Source organism: Trematomus bernacchii, unplaced genomic scaffold (genome assembly GCF_902827165.1).
Source record: "Trematomus bernacchii unplaced genomic scaffold, fTreBer1.1, whole genome shotgun sequence".
NCBI lineage: Eukaryota > Metazoa > Chordata > Actinopteri > Perciformes > Nototheniidae > Trematomus > Trematomus bernacchii.
The window spans coordinates 2,672,305-2,699,831 of record NW_022987689.1 but is presented as its reverse complement, the minus strand read 5'-3'; the positions used below and the strand labels follow the sequence as shown (position 1 = coordinate 2,699,831).

Sequence of the window (27,527 nt, the reverse complement as noted above, 5' to 3'; positions counted from 1 at the left end):
TTTAATGTGTGTGGTCTCCCTCACTCTCTCTCTCTGTGGGCACCATCTGCTGCATGCTTATCATGGTTCCAGATTAAAGCCCACAGCCAAGGTGTGTGTGTGTGTGTGTGTGTGTGTGTGTGTGTGTGTGTGTGTGTGTGTGTGTGTGTGTGTGTGTGTGTGTGTGTGTGTGTGTGTGTGTGTGTGTGTGTGTGTGTGTGTGTGTGTGTGTGTGTGTGTGTGTGTGTGTGTGTGTGTGTGTGTGTGTGTGTGTGTGTGTGTGTGTGTGTGTGATGTGTGTGTGTGTGTGTGTGTGTGTGGTGTGTGTGTGTGTGTGTGTGTGTGTGTGTGTGTGTGTGTGTGTGTGTGTGTGTGTGTGTGTGTGTGTGTGTGTGTGTGTGTGTGTGTGTGTGTGTGTGTGTGTGTGTGTAATGTGTGTAATGTGTGTAATGTGTGTAATGTTTGCAATGTTTGCAGAATGGAGTGTCTGTATATGTGAGAGGGAGAGAGAGTCGCTTGCTTGTATGCAACAGAAAGTGGCTGCAGGCTACAGATTTGGGGTCAGTGCATACAAAGTCCTGATACAGTATGGCGTTTGGTTTTTATACTTGTATTGTCATTACACAGTAGGCCTACTTACTATGTAACGAAATGGTTTCTCTGCATTTGACCCATCCTAGTGTTAGGAGCAGTGGGCTGCCATTATGAACGGCGCCCGGGATGATGACTTAAGATGACTGCACTGAATGGAATTTGTGTCTGTGTGTACGGCTGTGTGCATTATCTGGCATACTTGTCTGCCTTTCTGAGAGTATTGCGAAAGAGAAGGAGGTCAGGATTTTATAATGTATCCTTTTCTAAATGATAAATCCTTGTGATAAAAACTGGTCTTAAAAAGATGATGATGCAAAGGAAAAATCTGCTTTTTAAAATCGGGGTAAGTGAAGCACAGCTCCCCTGATGGTCAATGGAGATAACAACCATTTATCTTTGCCAAACCTAAGTAGGCTCATCCGTATTTGACCCAGCATGACAGAAAAGGAGGTCAGTAATGAGAAAGAGATGAATAGTAAGCTAAAAATAGAGGCGTTTTGACTAAAACATGTAGCAGAGTTATTTAAGTACTTGCTTTGCCCCTGAGAGATTTAAGTCAAAAGAGCTGGAGTCAGGAACGATAATGCTCTGTGTTTTGGTGTGGACGTTATGTGAGAGCCTGTTTTTGTTGCAGTATAAACACTGGCTTTCTCTGACATCTAACATGGGGTCATAGTGCTTTGTATTTTTCCAAGAGGAATGGAATGTGTGAACCTGCCGCATGCCTCTCCCTTTCTCTTTCTCTCTGGCCAAATACTAGCTGATGGGTGATTTGCCAATCAGATATGCATAATCAGTAGTCTGGGATATGAACTCTCCCCTCTGGCATGGGACTGCCTCCACACCCTGCGTCCCTCTGTCAGACAGAGGTCACCACTCACCGAGGGGATATATGTGACGTTCCATGCATGTGATTGAACCTTTGGCCTGTTTCTTTACATATGTATGATATTTTAGCAATTCATGAAGGACATAACAGTAAATGGGAGAAGGCAAAAGAGAGGGAGGAAAGTCGGGCAGAAAAGAGGCAGAAAGATCATATATTTATAGGAGTATTAAAGGCCAAGTAAAAGGAGTTATTTTATTCTTTCGGCTACTAAGGTGAAGGAGAAGTATATTGTTTACATTAATAAGTTGATTTATGGTGTACGGTTAGTTTGCTTGTTGGGATACTCAGCTAACACAGAGCAACATTAGCATTCATTTAGCGTGTGTTTCTGCTCACCGAATGAATATAAATCCAATATCCACTTTCCCTTTTTCCCATTATGTTTTTTTCGCCAGCTCCTGAGAAATATATATTTATTTGTTCATGGTTGCAGCAGTTATAAATGAGGTTGATGATAGTGGAGTTGTGACTGGAATACGAAAGGAGGCTGAAAGTCTCTGCACAGCTGAGAGGAATGCTGATTCAGATAATAGTTCATCGCAAATATTTGTTGGTACAGCTGTAAATGTGCATTTATAGATTTGTGTTTGTCGCAACATTGGGATGTTATGTGATAAAGTTGTATTTGCCCAAAGAACAGAAACAAATGTACACCGCATTAGCATTAGCCTTTTATTTGGTTCTGTCCACCTGATGAATGCAACTCCAATATCCACTCCTTTCAGCTCTGTAACTTCAACAACAAATATACCGATGGTTACAAGCTAGTAGCTAACTTTGTCTTTAAAGTGGACCTATCATGCTATATTTGAATAATATAGTATAGGACCATACCTATATAAGGCATATTTATACTTTTTTTTTTCAAAATACCAAACAGATCATGCATTTTAGCCATGGCTCAATTTGACATTTTTTAGCTCTGTTTTTGTAAGGGCAGATTCAGTGAGAACAGCACCATCTACAGACCTGGCATATGTACTACAGCGTCTCCAGCGCTTTCGAACGGCAATGGCCGTGGCTGTCTCCTCCTGATTGGTGGAGTTGGCCCAATAGCCGTAGCGCCACTGTCCTGACGTCAGGACAGTGTTCAAATCTGGATCAGTTTTTATCAGATCTGTTGCAGCCCCTTTTTTAGAGATTTGGGTATGGAGGAAAATAGAGAGGGTTGTGTTTTCTGACACTTGGTGAGTTCCCTGGAACACCGGGGACACATATTCATGTATAAAAGACGTACAAAAGTGCATTTTGCATGATGGGTCCCCTTTAAGCTATTTGATACCGTGAGCTAGTGTATGGAATGTTTTTGTCTGATAGAAAGGAAAACGTCCAGATATTAAGTTAGTAATAGTCGAATATGAGAGATGTGAATCCAAAACAATAAGCTAAAATATGCTAAAAGGCCTGCCAGAGCCAAAGCGTAACTGCATATTTTGACATCATTTTCATTTGGACGTAACTACAAGCACAACCTATAGTCAAATGATCCAATAATCAGATACAAAATAACTAATGCCGCTTTAAATTGTGACTCCACCTTTCCTAACTCCAGGAGAGGAGTTAGGAAAACACAACAACAACAGCATGATAGGACAGAATGACAGAACATGACACAGGCAGGCAAAGTCGGAGGATGGGGTATGAGCATTACTCAGCAGATTGCAGAGGTTGATTTAATGGTGGAATGACATTTTCCCACACACACCCCCCACCCACTGCCCGTAGGAGTCACCCTCAGCTGGAATTACTTGGCCACCCTAATCAATAGCCCTGACATCTCGGTTGCCTTTTTCTCCATCACCATGATTTATAGTGTGTGCAACCTGTGTGTGTGTACAAAGGGAGGCAAATCAAGTAGTGTCAGTTGAAGCAGCTGCTCCTGCCCGCGGTGCTTTTATGGCACGCTGCCCATCTCCGGCTCGCCATAGCTGCTCTCGCTGTGCAAATGATAGGCGATAACAGGTCCCATGTGTGTGTCTGTATGTGTGTAGATGGATAAATAAAGACACAGAGTCATTTCCCCTGCTTTGCCTTGTTGTCTTGCTCCCTCCCTCTCTAAGGGGCTTACCCCTCTGAAGGTCGCTGCTGTGCCATAGGACACCATGCCAAATGCCACTGGTCACTAGTGTTTGAATGAACAACAGAGATGTTAACGCTGTGCTTGTTTCCTAAACAATTAAAATGTGAGGGGTTTAGATTGAGTTCAATCCAACTGTGTGTGTTTTTCACTGAAACAAATCTTGGGTAAGCTATACTTTGCTACGTTGCCAATGAATACATTCATGAATATATTTATGAATATCTTCCACTCTGTTGCAATATTCATGTTGACAAGATGCAACTACAGCTCCAATCATTTGCTCGTCTTCTCTCAGCTACCTCTCCTCTTATGTTTCATTAACACTTTTATCCTCTATTTGCAGATTTTCTCGTCTGCGGAGCCTCAACCTGTCCAACAACCACATCGGTCAATTCCCCCCGGTCATCTGTGACATCCCCACGCTGATGGAGGTCAACCTCAGCTGTAATTACTTGACCTGTGTCCCAGGCTCTGTGGGGGCCATGACCAAGTAAGTAACAGAAGGAAGTTATTGAGGATACAGACAGTTTGACTATGGTGAAAACCAACATGTTGCAAGATCGAAATCTTTGCCAAACTCAGAGTCTGAATAAACCTATTATCTAAATTTCAGACATATTGTAGCCTGCTTTTCCTCCTTTATTGTTTTTTCTAAAATGTATTATGTGTCTGGTGTTTACCTTAGATTTCTCTGCTATTGACTTAATAATGTTTGGAGTTATTTCACTGTTTCTCTTATTGTTTTGGGATACTGCTGAGTTGGGGCCTGTGCTTGCTTGCATTGATGCCATCTCATGTGGTGGGAAGCCAGTGAACCTTTTCACAAACCAACCTCATAGCCAAATGTGGGAGTTACCTAGCAACAAGTACATGGCATAACAACCACCATGGTGTACTTTGCTGGTTTCAACATGTGAGAAAACAACGACTCGACTTGCTTGTGGCTTTTTGCCTTTCATAGCCTGTCCAGCGTTTAGTTGTTGGTTTATGCAAGTCAATTTACTTTATTGTTAGTCAGCTGTTTTAAAGCTGTTACCAGTGTTTTCTACAAGTTTGTTTAGTTTCTTATTGGGCAAACCTGTTGTATGAAAATCCAGTTTTTACCATCTCCTTTTTTCTTTTGGCCTCAACTTTCTATGGAAATGTGTGCTGCATTTCTTGATAACTTTACTGTCAGTAAAGTATTGACCCCTCATTGAGGGATCACTGAATTAGATTGTTGAAATGAATTATGTCAATTGGTTCTGGTGTTATAATAGGTTTACTGGGTGACATTGGTACTCTATCCCTCAAAGTAATCACAGATTTATTTCTAGGTAAAACTTTTAAAGAGAATTTAACAAATCAGATTTTGCTGGCAGGAAACCAGTTTGTTCTCATGGGAATGCTCAGATCATTTGAAGTGTCGGTTGAGATCCAGTATGAGCTCCCCTGCCTGTGGAAATCAGTTGACTCACTCTTTAAAGGATTGTCAGAAAAAAATTAAAATATATACAAAAATATTAATAATGCATTATATTGAATTGGGTCTTTAATCCTACTCAAGGTCACCTTACTGTACATTGCGTAAAATATGTAATAAAACAGACAGTCAAACACAAGCTCCAGTAATAAAAAAAAACAATAAAATTAACAATAACAAATTAAATAGGCCACAGAGCACTCGTTAAAAATACATCAACAAAATCAAAACTAACACATATAAAAGGCGGTAGAACTAATGGACATGACAATTAATGCATTTCTAGGGCGAATTTACACCACCATGACATAAGCGATTTGGTCAGTACTGGCTCATGGGAAGTGCCTGTGCTTTAAAGTCAAACCTCATTGTAAACTTATAAAACAGGTATGTGGGTAGAAGCTGGGCTAGATGAGAAGTTAATCTGCAGGAATGATCTGGTATGCCTGTTCATTCCTGTAGTGGCCGGTAGGGCATTCAACCCGCTACCGTCATCTGCTGGACATGAAGTGTACTGAGTGCTGAAATTGTAGCACAAGTTCTATCTAACAAAGCGTCATTCTATCCTAAGCTAAATAAAAAAAAAATCTTTATTGAATTGCCATCTTGCCAATCACCTCTTTCATGATGTGGTCAAACGTCTGATTTGTTGTTCCTCTCTCAGTTTGCAGACTTTCCTTTTGGACGGCAACAGTCTAGATGAGCTGCCCAAAGAGCTGGGTTCCCTCCAGAGGCTGAGTTACTTAGGCCTCTCCTTCAACCAGTTCAAGCATGTGCCGCAGGTGCTGGAGCAATTGACCTCCATGGAGAAGCTGTGCATGGCTGGAAACAACCTAGAAACACTCACACTGCAGAATTTCAGACTTCTACGAGTCAAACACATCGATCTAAGGTACGGCAATTTAGGCATATTACAAATATTCAGAAAAAAATAAGAGAAATCATGATCACTAGATTATGGTTGGGATTTTATGAATGATCTACTAGAGAACTATGTCATTAACAAGTGTCCCTTAAAGTCCTCTGTAATGGTTTTTCCAGAACTCAAGGAAATCTGTTATCCCATAATTGATAGAAAGAATAACATCAAGAGGAAGCCAAAACACAAGCAGACAGCCAGACAGCATGGAATCAGGAAAGCATTTGCCTTCAGTGGCTCCATCAGGTGTCTCCTCTTTGTTAGTAAACGCACAGAGCTGGAGTGACTTGCACTATTTTTCAGTTAATACTTCACCCCTTCTCACTTTGCTTAGACGAGGTCAGTAAATACGTTTTCCAGCATTCCTGTTTGAGCAAAGATCACCTGATGAGATTGATGTGGGCTGCAGCTGTTTGTTTCTGTTGACATATTGCCTGTTAACGCGTCCAGACAAGCTGAAATGGAATGTCAATTAAAACACAGGGAAAGCATAACCATCAAATTATAAAACCATTTCTTTTTTGTGTAACTCAATATTATGAAAAATGGTTTCTTCTCATATTAACAAAGTTCATTTTTACCAGTTGTTTAACTTCTGTTTTGGCTGTTTTTATTTCCAGACAGATTGTTTTCTTATTTAAGTTTAAAAACCAAAGCATTTTCCCATCAGAAGTTATTGCCTGTTAATCAAGACAACCTATGCAATTATGTGAGGGCTGATGCTTTAGCCTGAATATATAATCCACATTCTGGTTATTGTTTAAGAGTCAGTGTGATATCAGTTTTTGCCATAAATGATGACAACTGAATACTAAACCAACTCAAGTAGCTGCTGCACTATATATCAGCCATCTCCTGAGGCATGTTCCCTGCCTTGCAAGAAAGGCCACAGCCTGTGCGGTTCAACCTGATCCAATTGGAGCTGAACCTCCTCCCTGCTTCCTCTGTCAGGTTGAATAAGATCTCCAGCATGGTGCCGGATGAGCCTGACCTGCTGAGACACGTGACTCAGCTGGACGTGAGGGACAACCGGCTGACGGAGCTGGACGCCTCGGTCTTCCCCCGGCTGGAGGTGCTTCACTGCGAGAGGAATCGCATCAGCTGCCTCAAGACCAAGAGTTGCTTGCTCAAAGGCATCTACGCCTCCAACAACGGTGGGTTTGGCACGCAGGATCACCGCCATCTCTAAAACTGAAATCCAAATAACTTCTATCCCACCTCACAGATGTCACTTTGTCCTTCTATATAACTTTGTTTCACCCAATGTCCTTTTGTGCAAAAGTCAGTGCTGCAGTTTCATTGTCTTTCTCCGTCATCCATATCTAACTTGTTATTAAAGAACCCCCCCCCCCCACCCCCTCCTAAACGCTTCCCTCCATTTTCCATCTACCTGCTTTTGTAATAGGCCGCGTCTGTCCTTGCTGTAGGTTAATGTGTTTGGATTTCTCCCTACAGAGCTACGGCAACTGGATGTCAGTCCTGTGCCCTCCAATCTTAGTTACATGGACATCTCGAGGTAAGAAAAATCACACAAGTACACACACAAGGACACACAAGGACAGCTATAAGTGGGAAAGTATTTTAGAAAAATGTTGCTCATTTATAGTATGTCCTCTCTGCCCTAAAATACTCAGGGTAGCATCAACAGTTCAGTGAAAATGGGAGAACTAGCTTTTAAGGTTTTGTAACTAAGTAGCCAAATAACTTGCTAAATAGATCTTTGAAAGTGTGGTCAAATGTTGACGTTGGAGGGCTGTCACTCTGTAACCGTTTCAGCCCTGACCTTTCACATGACCTCTAATTGTTATGTTAGTGATAGGCCCCTTTACATAGCGTCCTTGTGGTGAATAAGCAAGTAAACGAAGTGAACTCTGCTTTTTAACTTCAAATTCTTTTTTTCTTTCCTACTACTTTAAGGACCTCGTAAGAGTTGAACATGTTTTATGTGTCTGAAACACAACACAGCTGAGACTTACGTTACGAAAATATGGAGACAAAAAAAGCTATTTTTCAATCAGAGCTAAAGTTGCTGCCTTTGTTCGATTTTAGAGCAGTACTGTTGGGAATTCAAGCACATGCAATATCCTGGTACATTATATCATACAGTATGTAAGCCATCTCGCCTTACAAACTGAGCGTAATTCATCATCATCATCACCCCCTCGTCTCATGTAGGAACCATATGGAGTCTTTGCCTGAATGGCTCTGTGAAGCGAAGAAACTGGAAGTTCTGGACTTGAGCCACAACCTCATCACTGAGCTCCCGGCACGGTGAGCCTCTCCCTCTCAGAAAATGTGTCTGTTCGCCTGTAAATGGAGTGCTGTGCTGCATTATTCTTCATGCCCTTTGTCGGACAGTCATCTATCCCCCATAGGGCCTCATAAATCACAGAGATAGCCTGTGACCTCCGTCCATCCTCTTCCTTCCTCTTGATACTGCCTTTAGAAGGTCAGATTCAGCTCACCTCCTCTCTCTGTATCACATTGGTTTTGTCAACCGTCCTCCCTCTTCTTCTCTCTTTTCATTTTCCTCTGTCTCTCATCCCCAGGTCCCCTCATGTCTGCAGATTAATTTTTTACCCAATAAGCGTTAGAATGATGAATTTCAGCTGCAGGCTCCACTAGAGGCGCTGCTATCTTTCCGTTTTCATATCCTTTCCTCGCCCTCGTTGTCACCCTGCACATTTCATCATTTCCATGACTGTTTCAGCCTAAATTCAACTCATGTCATGCCATTTGTGTGGAAGAATCACGTGTTTCTCCCTGACCAACAACGTCACCATCTATCTATGTCATTTATACATCTATCTATACGTTCATAACCCTGTATTTGTTTATCATTAATGTTCTAGTACTGACCCAACCATCTGTATATTCTTCCTGCGGCAGGTTGTTATGCAGCAACAGTCTAAGAAAGCTGAGTGCAGGACATAACCAGTTGCAGAAGCTGCCTGAAAGAGTGGAGCGCCCTCTGCTGGAAGTTTTGGACATACAGCACAATCAACTGGTGGAGCTGCCCTGCAACCTGTTCCTCAAATCTGACAGGTAGCATTAATCATCCGCTGAAGTGATTTGTTTGATCAACTAATGCACCTGACACAAGAAGATTAAGTGTAGCAGAAGATTAAGATGAAGGACAGAAATTATGAATAGGATTTTAATCAAGGGCTGGATAGATATCCAAGGGCAACCATGACAGGCCTATAAAAAACAACCGAGCAAGGCGAGGATGGGAGAGGGGGAGGTTTTAATGGGAGGTCATAGAAGTAGGATTCCATGTAGAAGTTTGAAATGAAAGTGATTCAACTTTTGTACTCTACACTTATTATTACTTTCAGCTTACGGTGTGTAAATGCGTCAGCCAATAAGCTAGAGCACCTGCCGCCATCCAGCCTATCAGAGGAAAGCAACAGCATCCTGCAAGAACTGTACCTGACCAATAACCGGCTGACAGATAAGTGTGTACCCCAGCTAACCGGCCATACACATCTTCGTGTTCTGCACATGGCCTACAACCATCTCCAGACCTTTCCAGCCAGGTAAAGAACTTACATTATCCTTCGTTTACTCTTCTCTTCATTTCTGAAACTGTATTTTTCATTAAGGCTAGAACTAACAATATGTACTAAACAATTAACGTAATGTGACATTGTCTTTAAATTACATCATACTGTACATACTCTTTCTTTGACATTGCTGTGGCTATTGGCCAACATATACACAAGATATATTAGCGATTGATAGCTGGCCGATACATATCTCTATCTTTACACTTACTTTGAAATATACTGTATGAATATCTTATATTCTATTTTAAAAGGAATACTAGTAATTGAACAATTATTGATATTTTCCACAGAAAACCAAAAAAGGAAGATAATAATTTACAAGGATATAAAGAAAGGCAGTGAAAATCTGCACATGAAAAAATGACCCATTAGCTAATGGATTTATCATCATTTTACATACTGAACTCATCCAATGCTTCCCCCTCGTTCTTCAGTAAAATGGCCAAGTTGGAGGAGCTGGAGGAGGTGGACCTGAGCGGGAACATGCTGAAGACTGTGCCCACAACCATCATGAATTGCCGGCGAATGCACACACTCATCGCCCACTCCAACGCCATCGAGGTGTTCCCTGAGGTCATGCAGCTGATGGAGATGAAAGTAAGACAGTAGTAATGCATCATCAAATCTATGTGCATCTTAATGTACAGTGGGCGTATGAGACCCCCAGTTTGAACTGTGTGTGAGTGAGTGTTCACATATTTTTCTCTGTTGCCAGTGTGTGGATCTGAGTTGTAATGAGCTCAATGAGATCACACTACCAGAGAATCTGCCTCCAAAGCTTCAGGAGCTGGACCTGACTGGAAACCCCCGTCTCAACCTGGACCACAAGACCCTCGAGCAGCTCAAGTATGTCATTGTTTGTCTCTGTAGGTCTTGTGTTACTGTAGTAATGTGACTATAACCTACAGTTTGCACAGAAGTATATTATCATGTGTAGTATTGGCTCTGTTTAGATTTAGGTTTAAAGGTTAAAAGGCTTCATTGTCATATGCAAAGCTACAGTGTAGTTATAGCAATAACAATGTTAAGTCCCTGGGTCCTCCAACAATGCAACATAATCATCTACTGTATAAGACAAAAAACTATTTAAAAAATAAGAAAACTATAAGAATAGGTCAAGAAATAACGTAAGAAAATACTATTATCAAAATAGTAGGTCAATTGAAATGTTGTACGGTGAAATAAAATACTGCTTATTGTAATAATCGATAAATATGTGAGATTTATATATTGTTGTTACTTGCAGTTTTTTGTTCTTCTAACATATTTATAGCTGTTTTTATGGTCCAGTCTCCCAAATAACTTTATTTGTACATATACTTATCTAACCTTTAATGGTATAAACCATTGTATAAAGGGACCCTGAGTAAAATACTGTGAGTGGCTCCTGTGCCTTTACAGTGAATGTCATCTATTGTATGTTTTGTTGTTTTTCAGTAATATCCGCTGCTTCCGTATTGATCCGCCTCCAACCTTCTCGTCGAATGAGGCATCTGGTGGGCCTGCTGTGTGGAGTCATGGTTACACAGAGGCCTCGGGCGTTAAGAATAAGTGAGTCAAATTCAGTCAATGACAAGAAAAACAACCACCTTCACACTAATCCAGTGAAGCAACACTATTCCAAACCTCTCGAGGACGTGCATTGTTAAAGCCAGAGGAGTAAAACGAGGGAAATATTGAAACAGTGCCTTTTGGAAAAATGAATCATGCATACTTCCGTGCCAGAATTCTTTGTATGGGCTAAAATGTCAATTCAACACTTTTAACGTGCTTTCTAAAGGAGTGATTCGAGCAATTGTAGCTAATGTTTCCACTTAAGTGTTCAATCACATCTGCTTTGATGATGGACGTTCTGCTGTACAGTCAAATTACCATCGTTTTCCCCCATGATTATTAGTAAGTGAGGTTCTAGATCAATGTTGGAGAACAGTTGATTTTTGAATCCCTCATTGTTTCCTCACTGAGCACATGCCTCAATAACGCCATGGCCTTCTTTTGTTTTCTTTTCAGACTGTGTGTTGCGGCTCTTTCAGTGAACAGTTTCTGCGGGAGTCGTGAGGCTCTGTATGGTGTGTTCGATGGTGATAGGAATGTGGAGGTGCCCTACTTGTTGCAGTGCACAATGAATGACGTGTTGGCAGAAGAAATACACAAGACCAAGAGCGAAGAGGACTACATGACCAACACCTTCCTTGTTATGCAGAGGTACAGTACATAGCACTTTTATCAATTCATACTTTTCATACTTTTTAAAACCTCTTGCACAAATTACATTTTAAACAAATTGAGACGAGAACTTTCAAATATTGACTCTGTCCACTCTTTCTTTGCCACCATAGAAAACTGGGAACTGCGGGGCAGAAACTGGGTGGCTCAGCGGCTCTGTGTCACATCCGCCATGACCCCACTGACCCCGGGGGCTGCTTCACCCTCACAGCTGCTAATGTGGGCAAGTGCCAGGCCATCCTGTGCCGTGATGGAAAGCCATTATCGCTGTCTCTGCTCCAAAATATTGGGCTTGAGGAAGAATACCGCAGGATCAGGCAGCACAGGGCTATCATCACTGAGGTGGACATCCTTGAAAACCCTAGTATATTGAAATCAATGTAAAGTACATTCATGTAATTTAAAATACAAGCTGCATAAACTCAATATTGATGTTTATACTCTATTCTACAGGACAACAAGGTGAATGGTGTGACCGACTCAACGCGAATCATGGGTTATTCCTTCCTCTATCCATCAGTTATACCCTGTCCCTACGTGCAGACAGTCACTCTCACCCCCCAGGATGAGTTTTTCATTCTGGGTAGCCGGGGCTTGTGGGATGCTGTGTCTCCCACCGAGGCAGTGGAGGCTGTTCGAAACGTCCCGGACGGCCTGGCTGCAGCGAAGAAGCTGTGCACGCTGGCGCAGGGATACGGCTGCACCGACAGCCTCAGCGCAGTTGTGGTCCAGCTCAGTGTGAGTGAGGGCTGCTGCTCCTGCTGCTGTTCAGAGCCTCCCCAGCCCCCTCCCAGCCCTGGCCTGGGCCCCTACCCCCCGTCGTCTTCTGCCATCAAGGAGCGGCCCTCAGACGGCTCCCTGCCAGTCCCTTCCTCCTGCAGTGAAATCAGCAGTGAGATCAGCACCAGCGAGATGAGCAGCGAGGTGGGCTCCACAGCCTCATCAGATGAACCACCGCAGAGCTCCTTGGTGCTGCTGCACGAGCAGCCCCACCATCCAAACCTCCCCCTGCACCATCAGGCCCACTCGCTGTCCCTGCAGCACCAACAGGCCCACACAAGCACCCAGCACTGCCAGTACCTGTTCCCGGGTTCAGAGCTGCCGTCTTCCCGCAGCTGCTGTGCCCTCCATCCTGCATGTTTAGCGGGGTCCTTCCAGAGGCAGCTGTCCAGCGCCACCTTCTCCAGCGCCCTGTCTGACAACGGGCTGGACAGCGAGGACGAGGAGCCCATCGCCGGTGTGTTCTCTAACGGGAGCCGTGTGGAAGTAGAGGCGGATATCCACTGCCTCAAAGCAGAGTCCGCCTCCTCACCACCGCAAACATCATTACCTTCATCCTCCAGCCAAGAGGGCACCATGCTGACTCACCCCCCACCCCCTCCACCGCCGTGCACCCCAGAGCCCCTGGAGGAAGCGGTCGACATGGGCCTCGGGGAGGCTGAGAATGGGTTGGAGAGAGATGAGTCGTGGCAGGGAGTGGGAGCAGGAGGCGGGGACGGAGGGAAGTCTGCAGGCAAGAGGAGGCCAAATGGGTCGGTGGCACGTCAGGAAAGAAGTCACAACCTGATTGAGGTGGCCGCTGATGCTCCCTCTAAGAAGTCGGGGGGTTACTTCACAGCTCCAGCCCAGCCCGACCCAGATGACCAGTTCATCATCCCGCCGGAGCTGGAGGAGGAGGTGAAGGAGATCATGAAGCAGCATCAGCAGAAACAGCAGAAGCCGCCTGGGACCGATCAGCCCACAGACTACTACGACACCCCTCTCTGAACAACAACAACACGACTACAGCCTCATCTCACTCCCAGCTGCAGCATGCACAGAAGCTTACTGTACCATTGACCTAACCAGTCTGATGTACCGAACATGGACACAAACAAATGAGTTTCCTCAAGAGGCTCTAAAATGCATATATATATAATTTTTTATATAGCCTTCTTTTTTTTAAACAGCCACATCATTGGAGATCCATGCACTGTAACCTGACCCTCCCACTTCTACCCAAACAACTCGTAGAGTTTAAAAAGCAAATGATCCCTTTAATGACACTCAACCCTTTTGGAAAGGCTGTGGACACAGCTTTTGATGTTCATAGTTGTGCCCTTCTCAAAGACTGTGTAACGTTGTTTTTACATTAGACGACCAGCTGAGTATGTTTGCAACACTAGTCTTTTTGCAATAGCATTAGCTCGCCACAACACTTGTTTATATGGATAACAGTTCCATGGTTTGTTTGTTTGTTTTGTAAGAACTTACCATATCTTTTAATGTGAAAGCAGTGAAGTTGCTGAAAGAACCTTTTAAAACAGAGACGCATAATCTTTTTATTATCAGTGAACTTTGTTGAATGGTACACCAGTAATACCACACTTAACTGTTGTAGATAGGGCACTTAAAATACTGTATTTCTTCAGTAAATCATGGCTCTTGGTCTGTAAAATGGCATAGAAATTTTTTGTAGAAATGTGAAATACTAACTCCTAGGAGTTGCATACTCTTTATGGTGACTCAGTCACTTTTACTAATCTTCTCTGAGAGAAACGGTGATTTTTTTCCAATGATTGTAAATAAGAGAAATGTTGTATACTGATGCTTTTAAAAGGAACTACGTACCTGTATGTCGGTGAAGGTTTTAGTGGTGAGGAGGACGTGAGGTTCACCAAGAATTTGCTAATTTGCTGTTATGGAGATGTCACCCCCTCTTTTTATCTTACAGCGTAGACCCACAAATACAACACACACAGACACACACACACATGTTAATGTGCAATTGCAGGTCAGAAAAACCCAACATTCCATGCAATATAACTACACAAAGTTGCCATGGTTTGCTCCACTTTGTTTGATTGTGATGTCCTGTAGTCGTCACTGTATCTAATGAACACTAATAGACAGATTGTTGCATGCACACTTGCATGCACGCACATACATACACAAAAATACACAAACACAGACTCTCACACATAATATTAGTCCCAGCTCCCTCCTACAGTAACTGTTATCACCGGCATGACTGTGTCAAGTTCAGTAATACAAACAAATATATCCACATGGAAAAGAGACAACACAGATGTTCCTGTCTTTGGTATAATAAATTTTAAATTTGTGAATATAAGTCATGCTGTCTTGGATGTGTCTTAATTATGAGTTTATGTTAAATGTGAAAAGATTCATATTAGACTTTAGAATTTCAAAATAATTTATTTGAAAAGATCTTGGTTCGCTTGAGTGTTTTTACATTGAATGACCAGAAGAGGGCAATCTCACATAGTGGTATGATCATCTACTGTACAGTATGGAATTGCTTTACCTTTAAGCACTGCAGTTAAAAGACTTTCATCGAGAAATGCAAAGCGGTTTATCAAAAGCATTGAACATGAATGATCAATATAATCATTGAACTGAAAATATCATTTTTTTTCTCTTACATTTTTGTGGTTTTCTTTTGTTCAAAAAGTTATCAATGGAAAGTTGAGGGACTTGCACTACAGTTTTTAATTGGCGCCCATGTTTTCCATGACAACACTGTTGCCATTACTGCGTTTCTTATACTTCTTCTTCAAACAGATGACACTGACTGCTGTAACCACTAGCATTACTCCCAGTACAGACAGAGAAGAGGCAAGTGCAAGGGTGGTTTTATCTGAGGTTGAGCCCTTGTGCTGACAGCTGTTCCCGTAGTACCACCAGTCATCACCCACCACACACCTGGAGATCAGAAAGGAGAGGATGAGAGACAAAAATGTACCCAAAGGTTTTCCCAGCATTTATAGAAGGTGATGGAAAATGTGTGGAAGAACTTACAGTAAACTAATGAAACAAGTTGAAAATGAATCAAAAAGGAAAGATGTTTTGCTATATTTTTCTAGCTTCATTTATATGAAGTGCTGTTCGGGGAAATTGACTATCAAATATTGCTTATACCAGTTCCAATTACATTTTCCTAAAACATTTTATATAAAAATGGACAGTGTGTAGGGCTTGGGGGCATCAATGGTTCTGTTTTTGTCGTGGTGTATCCTGATGTAGATTTTGAAGGGGATAATTTTAAGGTTAATGAAAAAACACTGATAAAAACTGAGAGTACACACAGAGCACTGAAAAGAGTCTACCAAATATTACACAGTGATCCCTTTAAAAATGTGTTTTGCACTGCGCTTATTTGCTTTCTAGGAGATAATTATAAGATACAACAATGTATTATGTACTGGGCGGGAAAGACACCTTTTTATTGAATTTTAGAATTAAATAAATTCAGCCAGGTATTTCTTTATTGATTTTTATTAGCTAATTATTTTCTCCATTAAAAGTTTTTGTGCAGTAACAACCTTAAAGGGGACTTATCATGCAAAATGCACTTTTTGATGTCTTTTATACATAAATATGTGTCCCCGGTGTGTCAGGGAACTCACGCAGCGTCAGAAAATAAAACCCTCTCTCTTTTTTCCTCCGTACCCAAATCTCTAAAAACGGGGCTACAACGGAGCTGATCCAGATTTGCGTCCGATATGACGTAATATCGGAAATGTAGGCTGGTTTTACACCCACGGCCCTATCAGAAACGTTGCTATCAGAAACAATCAGTGGCGACTGGTCATTAGGGGCAGGTGGGGCACAGCCCCACCTAGTGTCAGCAGAAAGTATTACAAATAATGATTACAAAAATGCAAAAAAAAAAATAAAAAAATATATAAAATATATTTTAAGATCATGTTTAATCATCTGATTCGTCTGTACATTGCTGTTTTAGTCTGTGTTCTTCTAATTAGTGTGTCTACAGTCACAGTGTGTGCCTATTGAGCTGTTTAGAGCCATGTGGGACAAAACCTGATTATGCCCCTTCCTCTCGCTGTGAAGTGAACGGTGACTGTAAAAACTTCACTGCGCATGCTCAGAGTATTTTGTAATGAAATGTGTGTGGCAAAAAAATAATGACCAGAGGGGCATGGAGCTACCATCCCCACCATACGTCATCTCAAATCATTCAGAGCTGATTGGCTGTAAGTACGTGTGCCGCGAAAAGTGTGCTGTGTGAAGAGGAGACGAGAGAGCTGCAGTGACGCGTCCTAAAACCAGGAAGTAAGCACAAAAAAGCAATGAGATTTCTCCAGAGGATTTTAGAAAATAGCTCGAAATAAGATCTGTGGGAAACGTACCTGTTAGATAAATGCACGTTTTGATTAGCCGGATAACATCCACATGTCTACCCTACTTATATAATTTTTTTATCATAAATCTATGGATTAGATTTATGATAGACTTTTGAAACTACAAGAACATAAGGAGGACTTTTACAAAAAAGTAATAGAAATGTTTGTCCAGAAGGATAGGCAAATGGACTTCATCTTCAAGTCAAGGTAAGACCGCCATTTTATTGAAAATGGGATCTTACTAAGAGAGAACAATTCAATATTGAAATGATAAAATGACATTTTTTGGGTATCCTTTTGTTGAACTGTCTGTTTAAAATTAATCGAAGCATCAGACAAAAAAAGCTTTTGAAAATAATATTATATTTTGGTTTAGGTCAAAATATAATATTTGTAAACCTGAAGAGTCAGTGCCTCACCAGCCATGAACCTCACTGCACATCACTGCACGTCACTGCAGAAGCTTATAGACATCTACGTTTTTTGTGCCCCACCACTTTTGTACATATAAAAACGCCACTGGAAACAATGCCCGACTGTTTTGGACGTAATATGGTCGGTGTATGTTTACATTAGCATCGCTAACCTGTACTGCATGTGTGTGAAGAAGCAGGAAATAAAAAGAAACTCACTTGTGGTATAACCGGCAAGAGAGAAAGCGTTTGAGCTCCATACTGTTTCAGAAATAATCCTTGATAATCCATGATATGGCGTTTCATCACAGCAGTATTTAGTTTAGACAGTAGCTGCTGCCGGGTCCCGCATGAGCTCAGCCCCCTCCTTTTTTTTTTTTTAAATCAATTTATTTTCTTTTTTTAAGCTTAATACATAAAATCAGCACTTTTGAAACAGGAAGTGAAATAGAGGGATATGAGACATGGCTAGAATGGGTGATCTGTTTGGTATTTTGAGCAAAACACTTCATAGACATGTTTTTTATATATTTTTATATATCTGAGACCAATGCTATTGCCTAAAAATAGCATGATAGGTGACCTTTAAGATCTATAAAACAGCTGATTTCTTTCATAAAAATAATATACATACAAAATAGACAACACCGATTTAAAACATGTCTGTCTTACGTGTTGAGTGTAGTAAGAGAATGTTGCATTGATTTTTACTCATTGGTTTGCATAACATGGAAGCTATTAAATAAAAAAATGAAATGATCTTATATTATAATACCACAAAGCCATGAAGAAGACTTCTAACACTATCCTTGAGGCTCGCTGCCTTTTGCATTAACAGCATAGTGATTGCAGGGTCAGTCAGAGCTCTCACCTGCAGGCAGCCTTCCCTTCAGCCACCACACACACACCCTCATTCAGACACTGCACATTGAGGCAGACATCAAGGGGTGCTGTGGTGTTAGGTTGCTGGGTCGTGGTCGCAGGTTTCTGGGTCGTGGGAGGTATAGGCTGGCTCAACGTCAAATGAGACACATCTGAAGAAGAAAGCAAATGAAAGAGCAGTTATTGCATTGACTGTAATGTTTTCTGACAAGTTTGTGAATAAATCATGGGTGTAATCATGCCCCACAGGTGTTAATGATCACACAAATATGCAATTGTGTGCAGTAGCCCAGATGATTATTTAGCATACTAATTAATAAATATTTGATATGACAGGATGGGTGTGTTTCTTTTCACATAAACAGCAATACAGTCCTCATAGCTTCAAAGGAGCAAATGAAATGTATTGAGTTTATAGTGCAATACGGTGCTTTTACCCTCCATGGTAAGGAGAAAGATGGCATCTCCCCCCTTGATAAAGTCCCTGCTCTTGGCTCTGAGGTGGGAGAGATACACTACAGTGCCGGCCCCTGGCCCTCGGAAATACTTGGACCCATCTGTTTGTGTGACCTCAACGCCCACCTTGCGAGGGTCGTCCCAGAAAAACGTGTCGGAGCCTGTTTAAAGGAATATTGAAAGGTTTTACAATATAGTATTTTCATGATTTTGTTTCATGTAAACAATCATCAACGTGAATCTTTTTGACAGTTGATGTTGCTGCACCTGTTGGCTTCATGTTGGGGTCAGTGGTGACACTGCGCTGGTTGGACATGCGCTTTTGGATGTGTGCGTGTTGGTCCATCAGCATCATGGTTATCTGTTTCCAGGGGCATGGCCATTTCTGTCCAAGATCGCCTTCATGGGCCACTAAATGAGCATAGGCCGACAGCTCCCCAGGGTAGTCTGTCTTACCGCTGGGGTACAGCTCCATTTGGAAGGTGTAACCTTCCTTAGAGGTGAATGGTGGGCTGAAGATAGATGTGTTTGCCGGGGTGTTGTCCATAACGTTAGCGAAGTCTTTCACCCGCCATATAAACTCTGGGCAGGTGGTCTCAGAGAGGTTGATGTCATCCAGTGACAGTCCTCCTGCTAAGGGCCCAGAACCCTCTTTGGTCCCTTGAAAGACAACACGGAATTTCTTGTTGACGTCTAGACTCACATGGTGCAGTTGCCACTGCTCCTGAGGGGACCCTGTTGAGGTAAAAAATGGATTTGATTGAACAGAAATGTTTTGATAGCCACACTTCACAAGCAAAATTGTAACACTTTGAGCTGTAGTGAAATGTAGTAAAATGTACCATCTATGGTCTGTATAAGGCGCAGTTTTCCGTTGGGGTTAGTTGTGTCATATTCTCTGACATGGATCTTCAGTGAGTCGCTGGGGCCGGCGCTGTTGTAGTAGAAGAACTGCAGACATTGGTATCCTCTTTTGGGGTAAAGGATCCTGCCCTCCAGTAGAGCCGTATCCCCATTACTGGCTGCACTAGTGTTGAAGTGCATGAAATACCCCGAGCCTAAAGATGCAAATTTCACTTGATTAAAAAGGTCAGTACCTAAGCATTAGGTCTACATTTTATTGTAATGCTTTTTGCACAAGGTGATAAGAAGAAGGTTACAAGCCAATGTATCATATAGAAATGATTATATAATGTATTAACCGTTATCAAGTCTATCTCAAAGACCGTTCCCTTCCTAATGCATATTTAATATAGAAGATTTGGAACAAAACATTTTTCAATTGCATTTTAGAGTTCAGTGGTGAAGATGCTCCATCCATTCAACTCAAATAAATCAAGTGGGTATCTTTTAAAATGTGGGTGTTGAAATTCCCTCTATGTTTTCTAGTTGCTTTGTAGTGGAGGCATTTTATCACAGCATGAGAATGTCATACTAAGATGACAGTATCAAGAAGGTACCCACTTGATTTGGCTGCTGAAGCGAGACTCTAGCTTTGGTTGAGCTTTGGAAAAACCTTTTACAGACAAGGGCTGTTTTTTATCAACTGGAATTGTATTTCAATTGTTTTTTCAGACATGCAGTATAGGTATGTGCGTACGTTTCGGAGACAGACTTGAAACAAATGTAAGAGTAAACCTTTGATGCAGAGCTGTGCAACTGACTACACCATGTCCGTGCACGATAATTCTCACCGGTGCATTTTCCCATGTTGGAGTAGTCAGTGTTGGGTCCTCCCTCAGCTTTGGCAATCCTAACCCAGTCTGCTGTTTTCCCTTCTCCCTGGATCATACCGCAGATGTTCTCACGTTCAAAGTCACATGAGTCCAGAAAAGTGGACCCTTGGGCTATAAGACATTGCATAAACATACACAGGTTTAGGACTTTGAACTGCTATAAACTGATCAACTATTCAGGACAATGTTTTGCTTATCTACATATTTCCATTTGGCAAAAAAATCTAAAGATAAGCCATCTAATTGACACTTGTTCACTTTTGTTGTTGCCTCTTACTGCAGTTATAGAGGCGGTGCAGCTTGAGCAGGTCGCTGTCACTGAACTCCATACGCTGGCCAATGACATCACTGAAAGCAGGGATCTTGGTGACGATGGTGGGCTCAGAGCCGTTACGGAAAGCGGTTTTACTGTAGTGCATCATGGAGCCGTAGTCATAGGGCACGCCCAAAGAGCTGGAGGTGGTGTCGTCGTAGGTGTTAAAGTTGTGTTCCTTTCCTGTGGATCAGGCGTAAAGAGAGGTGTCAGTGCAGTTCATCATCACAATGTGGGGGTGGATTAGAGGATCACTAATCAAAGTCGCCTACCAAGCTGAACCTCTTTAAAGACCTGATAAAAGATTGCTTATTCATCAAGGTACAATTTGCTTTAATGACAGATGAGTTAACGATTCGAGGAGCGTAGGTCAATGCAACCAAGATACAAGATGTGATATTCCTTTATGTCCTGATAATGCTTATCTAGCTAAGATTATTCAACAAGTAAACCTGCATCAATCAAGCAATACATTAACTGCTGGATGAAGTCCTATGTAACAAACTTCTTGCATGATGTGTGCTTTTTTTTACTGATTTGTTAGAGTATGCATTTAAAGAATCATCAAATCCTTTATTCTGCTTTAGTTGTCAAAGTAGTGGCAGGTTCATTACCCTCTGAGATGCGGTCCCACATGATATTAACATAATCATCACGGTCTGCCCTCGACTGCTCATGCCAGAAACCCAGAGCATGAAGGAACTCGTGTTCAATGGTGGCAATGCGGTCACAGTTACTCCCTATTGACAATCTCTGCTTCCCAACTCGCCGGTTTCCAACAGAGGAGAAACAGCTATTGGATAAAATACATTCAAGGCTTTAATGAACATCACACTGAGAACTTTAGTTTGAATCATAAAATACAGTATAAATAATGAATTGATCCTTGAGAAAGTACATCTCGTCCTGCCTTCTAAAGACCATAACAGAATACAAATTAGTTTTTCCTTACCCGCTGCCTTTAAAGATTGAAATGTAGTTGTCTTCTCCGCTCCAAGGCTTGAACTCAATGCAGGTCTTGAGTCGGTACTGCTCAAAGGCTTTCAGAATCACACCTTTTGCATTGATCTCTGCAGAGAAGATGATAAAGCAATTATGTTGAAGATTATGAAAAATGTCTCACAGACCCTATACTGTATAAAGTAATGCTGTGAATATTCATAAAAGTCCTATAATTATTTAAATGTCAAGGTTCAAGATCACTCCCATAAGACTTGAATGTCTGAATCGACTGTAAATGACTGAACATCAAACATACAGTACATCATACCCCCTGTGGTGTACATGTTCTCACTCACTCGCTCTAACGCTTTGAGCACAAGTTTGACGTCATTAAATATGACATACCAGTATACAGATATTGGAAATATTATTTCAAACAAAATCAGTTTGTTTTAATGTTTCTGCTCGTTTTAAACATTAGTCAGCCATATAACATGTAAATGTTTCCTTATTTGGTCATTAAAAAGTATTTCTGGTTGTTTCCATATGTTGTCACTTGTTATCAAAAACACAAGTCTATAGCAAAGAGAAGTGTCACCACTTTTCTAAATATCGTATTTCAATGACATAAAAAACAAATTTAGGTGGGAAAAAATGTATGACTTTTGCAATTGCTATTCTTTTTTACATATACAACAGTGAGAGATTGGATCCAATGTCACTAAAACACAAGGGCTGAAGTCACTTAAGATTGTGCAACTTTTTTAAAACACTATATAAAATACTTAACTGCAAGTCCTGCATTTAACGATGTACTTTAACAACCAAAAGGTCAAGTATTCTTTATGCAGAACGACGAGTCATTGGTTATCATTGTATGATTGGATCAGTATTATCAATACATTGACGTGTATGCAGCACTTTAAAAACCTAGTTGGTAAAGATGAAGCTTTTATAACTGCTTTACTGTATGTAGTGTTGGGTAAAACAGCTTGTAAATCCAGGCGGCAACAGCCACTCTTACCTAAGTCATCTTCCATGTAGTATGGGATCGTCTTTGGCCACCTGTACTCATCTCCTATTATGGAATTTCTCGTTTGCCTCTGTAGCAGTCAATAAAAACAATCACGAAGACAGGAACTTTAACAGCTTTATTCCATATCGAAAAATAAATGAAGTTATATTGACATACCTCATCAAGCACGATGTCCCCCTCTACAAGATTCAACCCTGCCTCTATGGACACCAAGCACAATAAACAAATGGTGAACAATGCTCTCTGAAAAGTACACTAAAAACCAATAATGTGGAGGTATGAGGATTAAAAATGTCTACATACCTTCATTGATGTCAAAAATGTCGAGGTCACGTCCACCGTCAACATCATAGTCTGTGAAATTGGTTATGAAAATAACTGTTAAGAAACTTTACTGAAAAGAAAGAAAATCAGAATAGTGACAAAAGTAAATCTTGCTTAAAAAACAAAATAACTCACCTAATATTTTTGTTGTGGGCTAAACAAAAGATAACAAAAATGTTATTCATTTCAAGTTGATTTAAAATGTCTAGTTATCAAACTACAGTACAACAAAATGAACCAATTCCTCACCAAGCAAAGGGTAGCACCACATAAGAGGCAGGCAATGTGAAGAGCAAATACACTCGTAGGTTTTCCCCCTGCCATGTCCTAAAATGTCCCTCTACTGTACATGGGACAGTGCAGACGACAGGTACTGAGCTATTACACTTAGAAGGCAGAAATAGAGGTGCATGCAGGGAATAAAATGAAACGTGATCACAAGTGTATAATTGACAGAGCTGTAAAGGTTCTGGGTTATACAGCAACTTTAAACTTCTCTGCTATCTGTTCACACATCTTTTTGCAGATAAGATGCAGAAAAACACTAAATCATGTAGCCTAATTACCTTCCAGAATAAGAGTAATGTACTGTATTCCTAAATTATAATGATTTGTTTTAAGAAACTGTTCTTACAGTTATAGATATTAATTGCAGCTGTTAAAACAATGATTTTGCTACTTTTGGTATGCTGATACGTCATAAAATGCAGCCTCCTGAAATTCTTGGGCAGTTTTGTATTTTCCTCAGGGTTCTTACAGGCAGTTCAAAGCTCATGACAAGCCAATGTTTGGTTTATTCTTGTCAGATAACCATTAACTTGGACTCTCTTGTTGTAGTGGCTTCATGGGCATTTATGAAACGGCAGCTCTGACATACTGTACGTGGTCTATACAATTCCTTTGCTCTGCCCTCCAACAGTTACAGCTTACAGCAAATTGCAACAATATGTTTTTTGAATACTTCTATTTTTAGTTATTCCCTTACACAGCAGCACATGCAGAAGATGCACACAATGTTTACTGCCTATTGTTAACACTGCTTTGTGCTACATCGATTGTTGACTAATAGAATATGAAGCTCGGGTCCTTATCAACACAAAATGATTACATCAAATAATTCCCCGCCGTCACTGTACTGACTCCAGAATCCAATTATGGAATCAAAGAAGCATAATTATAATTGCCACTCAGCCGTCGCCAAAATGAAGTGGCCAAGGGGCATGGATTTTTTTTTAGAAAGGGCACATTTTTTTAATGCGTATTAACAACAGCACAAGGTGGCTGTTTCAATATCAAAGAATACATGTATTAACCAAATATATTTTGAATTCTCCCTCTATTTTTCTGTCTCTCTCTCCCTACAGTATGTGCCTGCCACACTGACAAAGAAGCCAAGATTCCTCGTGTTTAAACCTTGAAAATGTGTGTAGGTATTGTCCTCACTAAGGCCATAACATACTTTTTTTGCAAATATCTAGAGTTTTGAAATATACGTTTTAGCTATCATGCTCATGTCTTGGATCATTCAAATGTAGAACCTCAGTTCAGAATGAATTTAAAGGTGCCCTATTATGCTTTTTTGGGGGTTTTCCCTTTCCTCTAGTGTCTTATTGGCTGTTGTGCATTGAAATGGCCTGCAACATCGGCTAAAATCGCAGATTCCCCTCCAGAGATGTAGTGTTATCACTTTGTAACACTCGCGCTTCTATTGGCTAGCGCTCCAAAACATTGTACATAAGCTAAGGGGTGCGACAGCTCAAAGCAGATGACCAATCACAACCGAGCCAGCCAGCTAACCAATCAGAGCAGACTGGGCTCTGGTTTCAGACAGAGGGTGAAAAGAGGTGCTTCAGCACAGGCAGTATGAGAAAAATAAAGCACTTTTATATCATTAAAGCTTGTAAACATGTCATAGTAGAGGCAACAAATACAAATATCAATCTGAAAATTAGCATAATAGGGCCCCTTTAAATAACTCCTCACTTTTAATTGCACTCCACAAAACATTGATAACATTTGCTGTGGAGTGTAATGCAACGTGTTCGCTGTGTTTTTTCTATTGATGTTTTCACAACGAAATACAATTGTAGGGTTAATTAATATCTACATATGGTATGATACAGCGGCTTTCTCTAAAACCTCTTAACCAGCAGGATACTGGACCCACACAATCCCTGGGCATCCTGCAAAGAAGTAATACTAACTATAATGTCAAAATGGTTGCTGTGAAACTGGCCCATCACAGTAGAACTAGGACAAAGCTCAAAGCTCAAGGAAACAATCAAACACAGCTGTCCCATTGATGCATACTTTGTTATGTGGTGTCACATTTTGGGCTGTGGTGATTACTTATTGATGTTTCCTCTGCTGTATATTGCTCAAAAGATGGATTCATGCATTATATGTAACTATTAGAGCAGAACTGATGCAGTTCAGGCTCTGCATCTTTCCCCCTGTCACTGAACCCAAGAAGATGTAATACTATGTGGAGCAACTGAACATCTTTGCCAGAATAAAACCAGGTATACATTCCTGGTCTGAAATCATGGTGCACCTCACTCCGTTCTATGTATCAATCTCCCGTTACAGTGAAGTCCATACTAGAAAAATGCTTGTGATATTGCAGTTTGAACATGACATGACTTTTAGTAAGCAAGACAAAAAGCAAAACTTAGTTTCCCTTTATTCACTAAACCAGCTAAAAAACAGCACAATTGAAATGCTGCTGTATTCACATAGGAATACTTCTTTATAATAGAGGCAGTACTAGTCACTCACACTTATAGAGAGAAGAGCTTTAAATGAAATATATGATCTGTATATATGGGGCTGGGGAAATCATGTTCACTGACACCAGATGAGATCAGTCCTGCTGTGAGCGCCTTCAGCTCAGCAGGACTTCAACATTCCCTCCCCCACATTAATAATAGGCTCACTCCTTTCATTGATCTGGGGATCAGAGGATGAATGCATCCGTACATTTCTTCCACATTAATATTTTAAAGTTTACACATAGATTAAGACTTGCTTGCATAGCATTTGGTAAAAATTGTTTTTGTACACAGCATCTCTGGTAAATCCTCCATTCAGTTGAGGGTTCCAGCAATGTTATATTACGTTCAAATTAAACGTTGAAGGCATCAACGTTTTATGATAGTTGTGAACTAGAAACTATTTTATTTTCTCGTTTATGTCTGTCTACTGTTGCTGCTCTACCCTCCCTTCTCCACCACCAGCATCCAGGCAATGTCCATGGTCCAGGGAGATCTCCAGCAGTTTGTTATGACCGCATCAACAGTTTAGTAAATGCAGGATTGGTGCCAATTTCTGTATTTGATGTGCCTTCTAACTGATCAGCTTTTAGTCATCATAAATAGGATAAGAGCCCGTCTGAACATATAAAACAGTCAGCCATACACATGTATCAGCACGCAAACATTGTTTTAAAATGAAAAGGATCATAGTTATTTGCAGGTTGTTTTACTGAAAAAAAACGAATTTCGGACTTCATCTATGAGCTCTGAATTTGTATTGGTATTTATGTCTGTGTGTGGGTTTAGTTCTTTAAAAAAGCAAACTCATAACTAATAAATCCCAAACTTCTCAACAAATAAACTAACGCACACAAAGATTATGGCTAATGAATCTAAACAAATTAAAGTAAGAAGAAGAGCTGAAAGGTGTTAGCACCTGATGGGGGTGGTCCCTTTTAAGGGCGGGCGATTATCCTCAGGACTTTTAACACAGGCATTTGTGCCTCTCATTAATATAAAAATAGGTCATCATTTCCAAATCAATTTGAAAAAAACACCTTGGGTTGCTCCCTTGTTTAACTGTGCAGATTCTGAGAGTATAGATGGTTATGCATGGTTCATGTATAGTTTGTTTTGAAAATAGACTTGTTTTTTTTTTTTAAACCTGAGAACAAAACACAACCTTTTAAAATCTAAAATGGGACTAAAGGAATCTAGGTGAGAGTTGTAGGAAAGTAATTGACAAGTATTATACATATACAGAAATGAATGTCCTGATAATTTAAAACACAACTAGTAGAAACTTTACTTTATTGGTCTCTACTGTTAATATGCTGATTTCATTTCCACACATTCGTTCTTTTTTTTGCAATGTCTCCACCCAAAACTGCCAATAACAAGAAACCTCTTTTCGTCATCCTAATGTCAGTGGACACATGCACATACCACCAAACCACACAGTCAGGCAGAGATGGGAATTCATGGTCTGCTGATCATTTCATCTGCCTGCAAAGGCCAGAATTATTCCTAAACTTTACAGTCAGCGCTCAATGATCTATGAACTAACACATTTAAGCACTGGCTGATGGTGTTACTGCGTTGACACCCTGCAGGAAAACTACCACTGATTTCTGAGTTTGTACTGCTTTTATGTAAGTGTTATCATTTATATTCCTATTATCATGTTTACATACTCTTTTTGATTATGTGTTGTTATTAGTTATTATTGTTTTATTTTATTTTTTTATTATTATTTTTTTTATTGTATATATTATTTTTTTACTTTTTATCTCTTAAATTTGATCAG

General features: G+C 40.7%; 2 protein-coding genes across 2 annotated transcripts in view; one reads left to right on the top strand and one right to left on the bottom strand.

Moving 5' to 3' along the window:
- Positions 1–14,830, top strand: part of phlpp1 (PH domain and leucine rich repeat protein phosphatase 1) — a 43,154-nt gene extending 28,324 nt beyond the window's left edge. Inside the window, exons 5-17 of the mRNA XM_034137277.1 lie at positions 3,886–4,032; positions 5,669–5,896; positions 6,875–7,077; positions 7,379–7,439; positions 8,099–8,194; positions 8,813–8,968; positions 9,262–9,462; positions 9,927–10,089; positions 10,208–10,338; positions 10,930–11,043; positions 11,503–11,697; positions 11,832–12,060; positions 12,172–14,830. Of these exons, the coding sequence (XP_033993168.1) occupies positions 3,886–4,032; positions 5,669–5,896; positions 6,875–7,077; positions 7,379–7,439; positions 8,099–8,194; positions 8,813–8,968; positions 9,262–9,462; positions 9,927–10,089; positions 10,208–10,338; positions 10,930–11,043; positions 11,503–11,697; positions 11,832–12,060; positions 12,172–13,485 (3,238 nt within the window). The 3' untranslated portion in view covers positions 13,486–14,830. The remainder of the gene's footprint in view (positions 1–3,885; positions 4,033–5,668; positions 5,897–6,874; positions 7,078–7,378; positions 7,440–8,098; positions 8,195–8,812; positions 8,969–9,261; positions 9,463–9,926; positions 10,090–10,207; positions 10,339–10,929; positions 11,044–11,502; positions 11,698–11,831; positions 12,061–12,171) is intronic.
- A 92-nt stretch (positions 14,831–14,922) lies between these two features.
- LOC117488408 (meprin A subunit beta-like) lies at positions 14,923–23,345 on the bottom strand. The gene is made up of 14 exons (XM_034137278.1): positions 23,217–23,345; positions 23,103–23,121; positions 22,947–22,997; positions 22,800–22,843; positions 22,632–22,710; positions 21,618–21,735; positions 21,280–21,458; positions 20,630–20,848; positions 20,311–20,463; positions 19,459–19,674; positions 18,884–19,351; positions 18,598–18,777; positions 18,150–18,312; positions 14,923–15,423 (listed from the first exon to the last, which is right to left on the bottom strand). The coding sequence occupies exons 1-14, from the start codon at positions 23,289–23,291 to the stop codon at positions 15,210–15,212; spliced, it is 2,178 nt and encodes a 725-aa protein (XP_033993169.1). The 5' UTR covers positions 23,292–23,345; the 3' UTR covers positions 14,923–15,209.
- Positions 23,346–27,527: the final 4,182 nt, after the last annotated feature.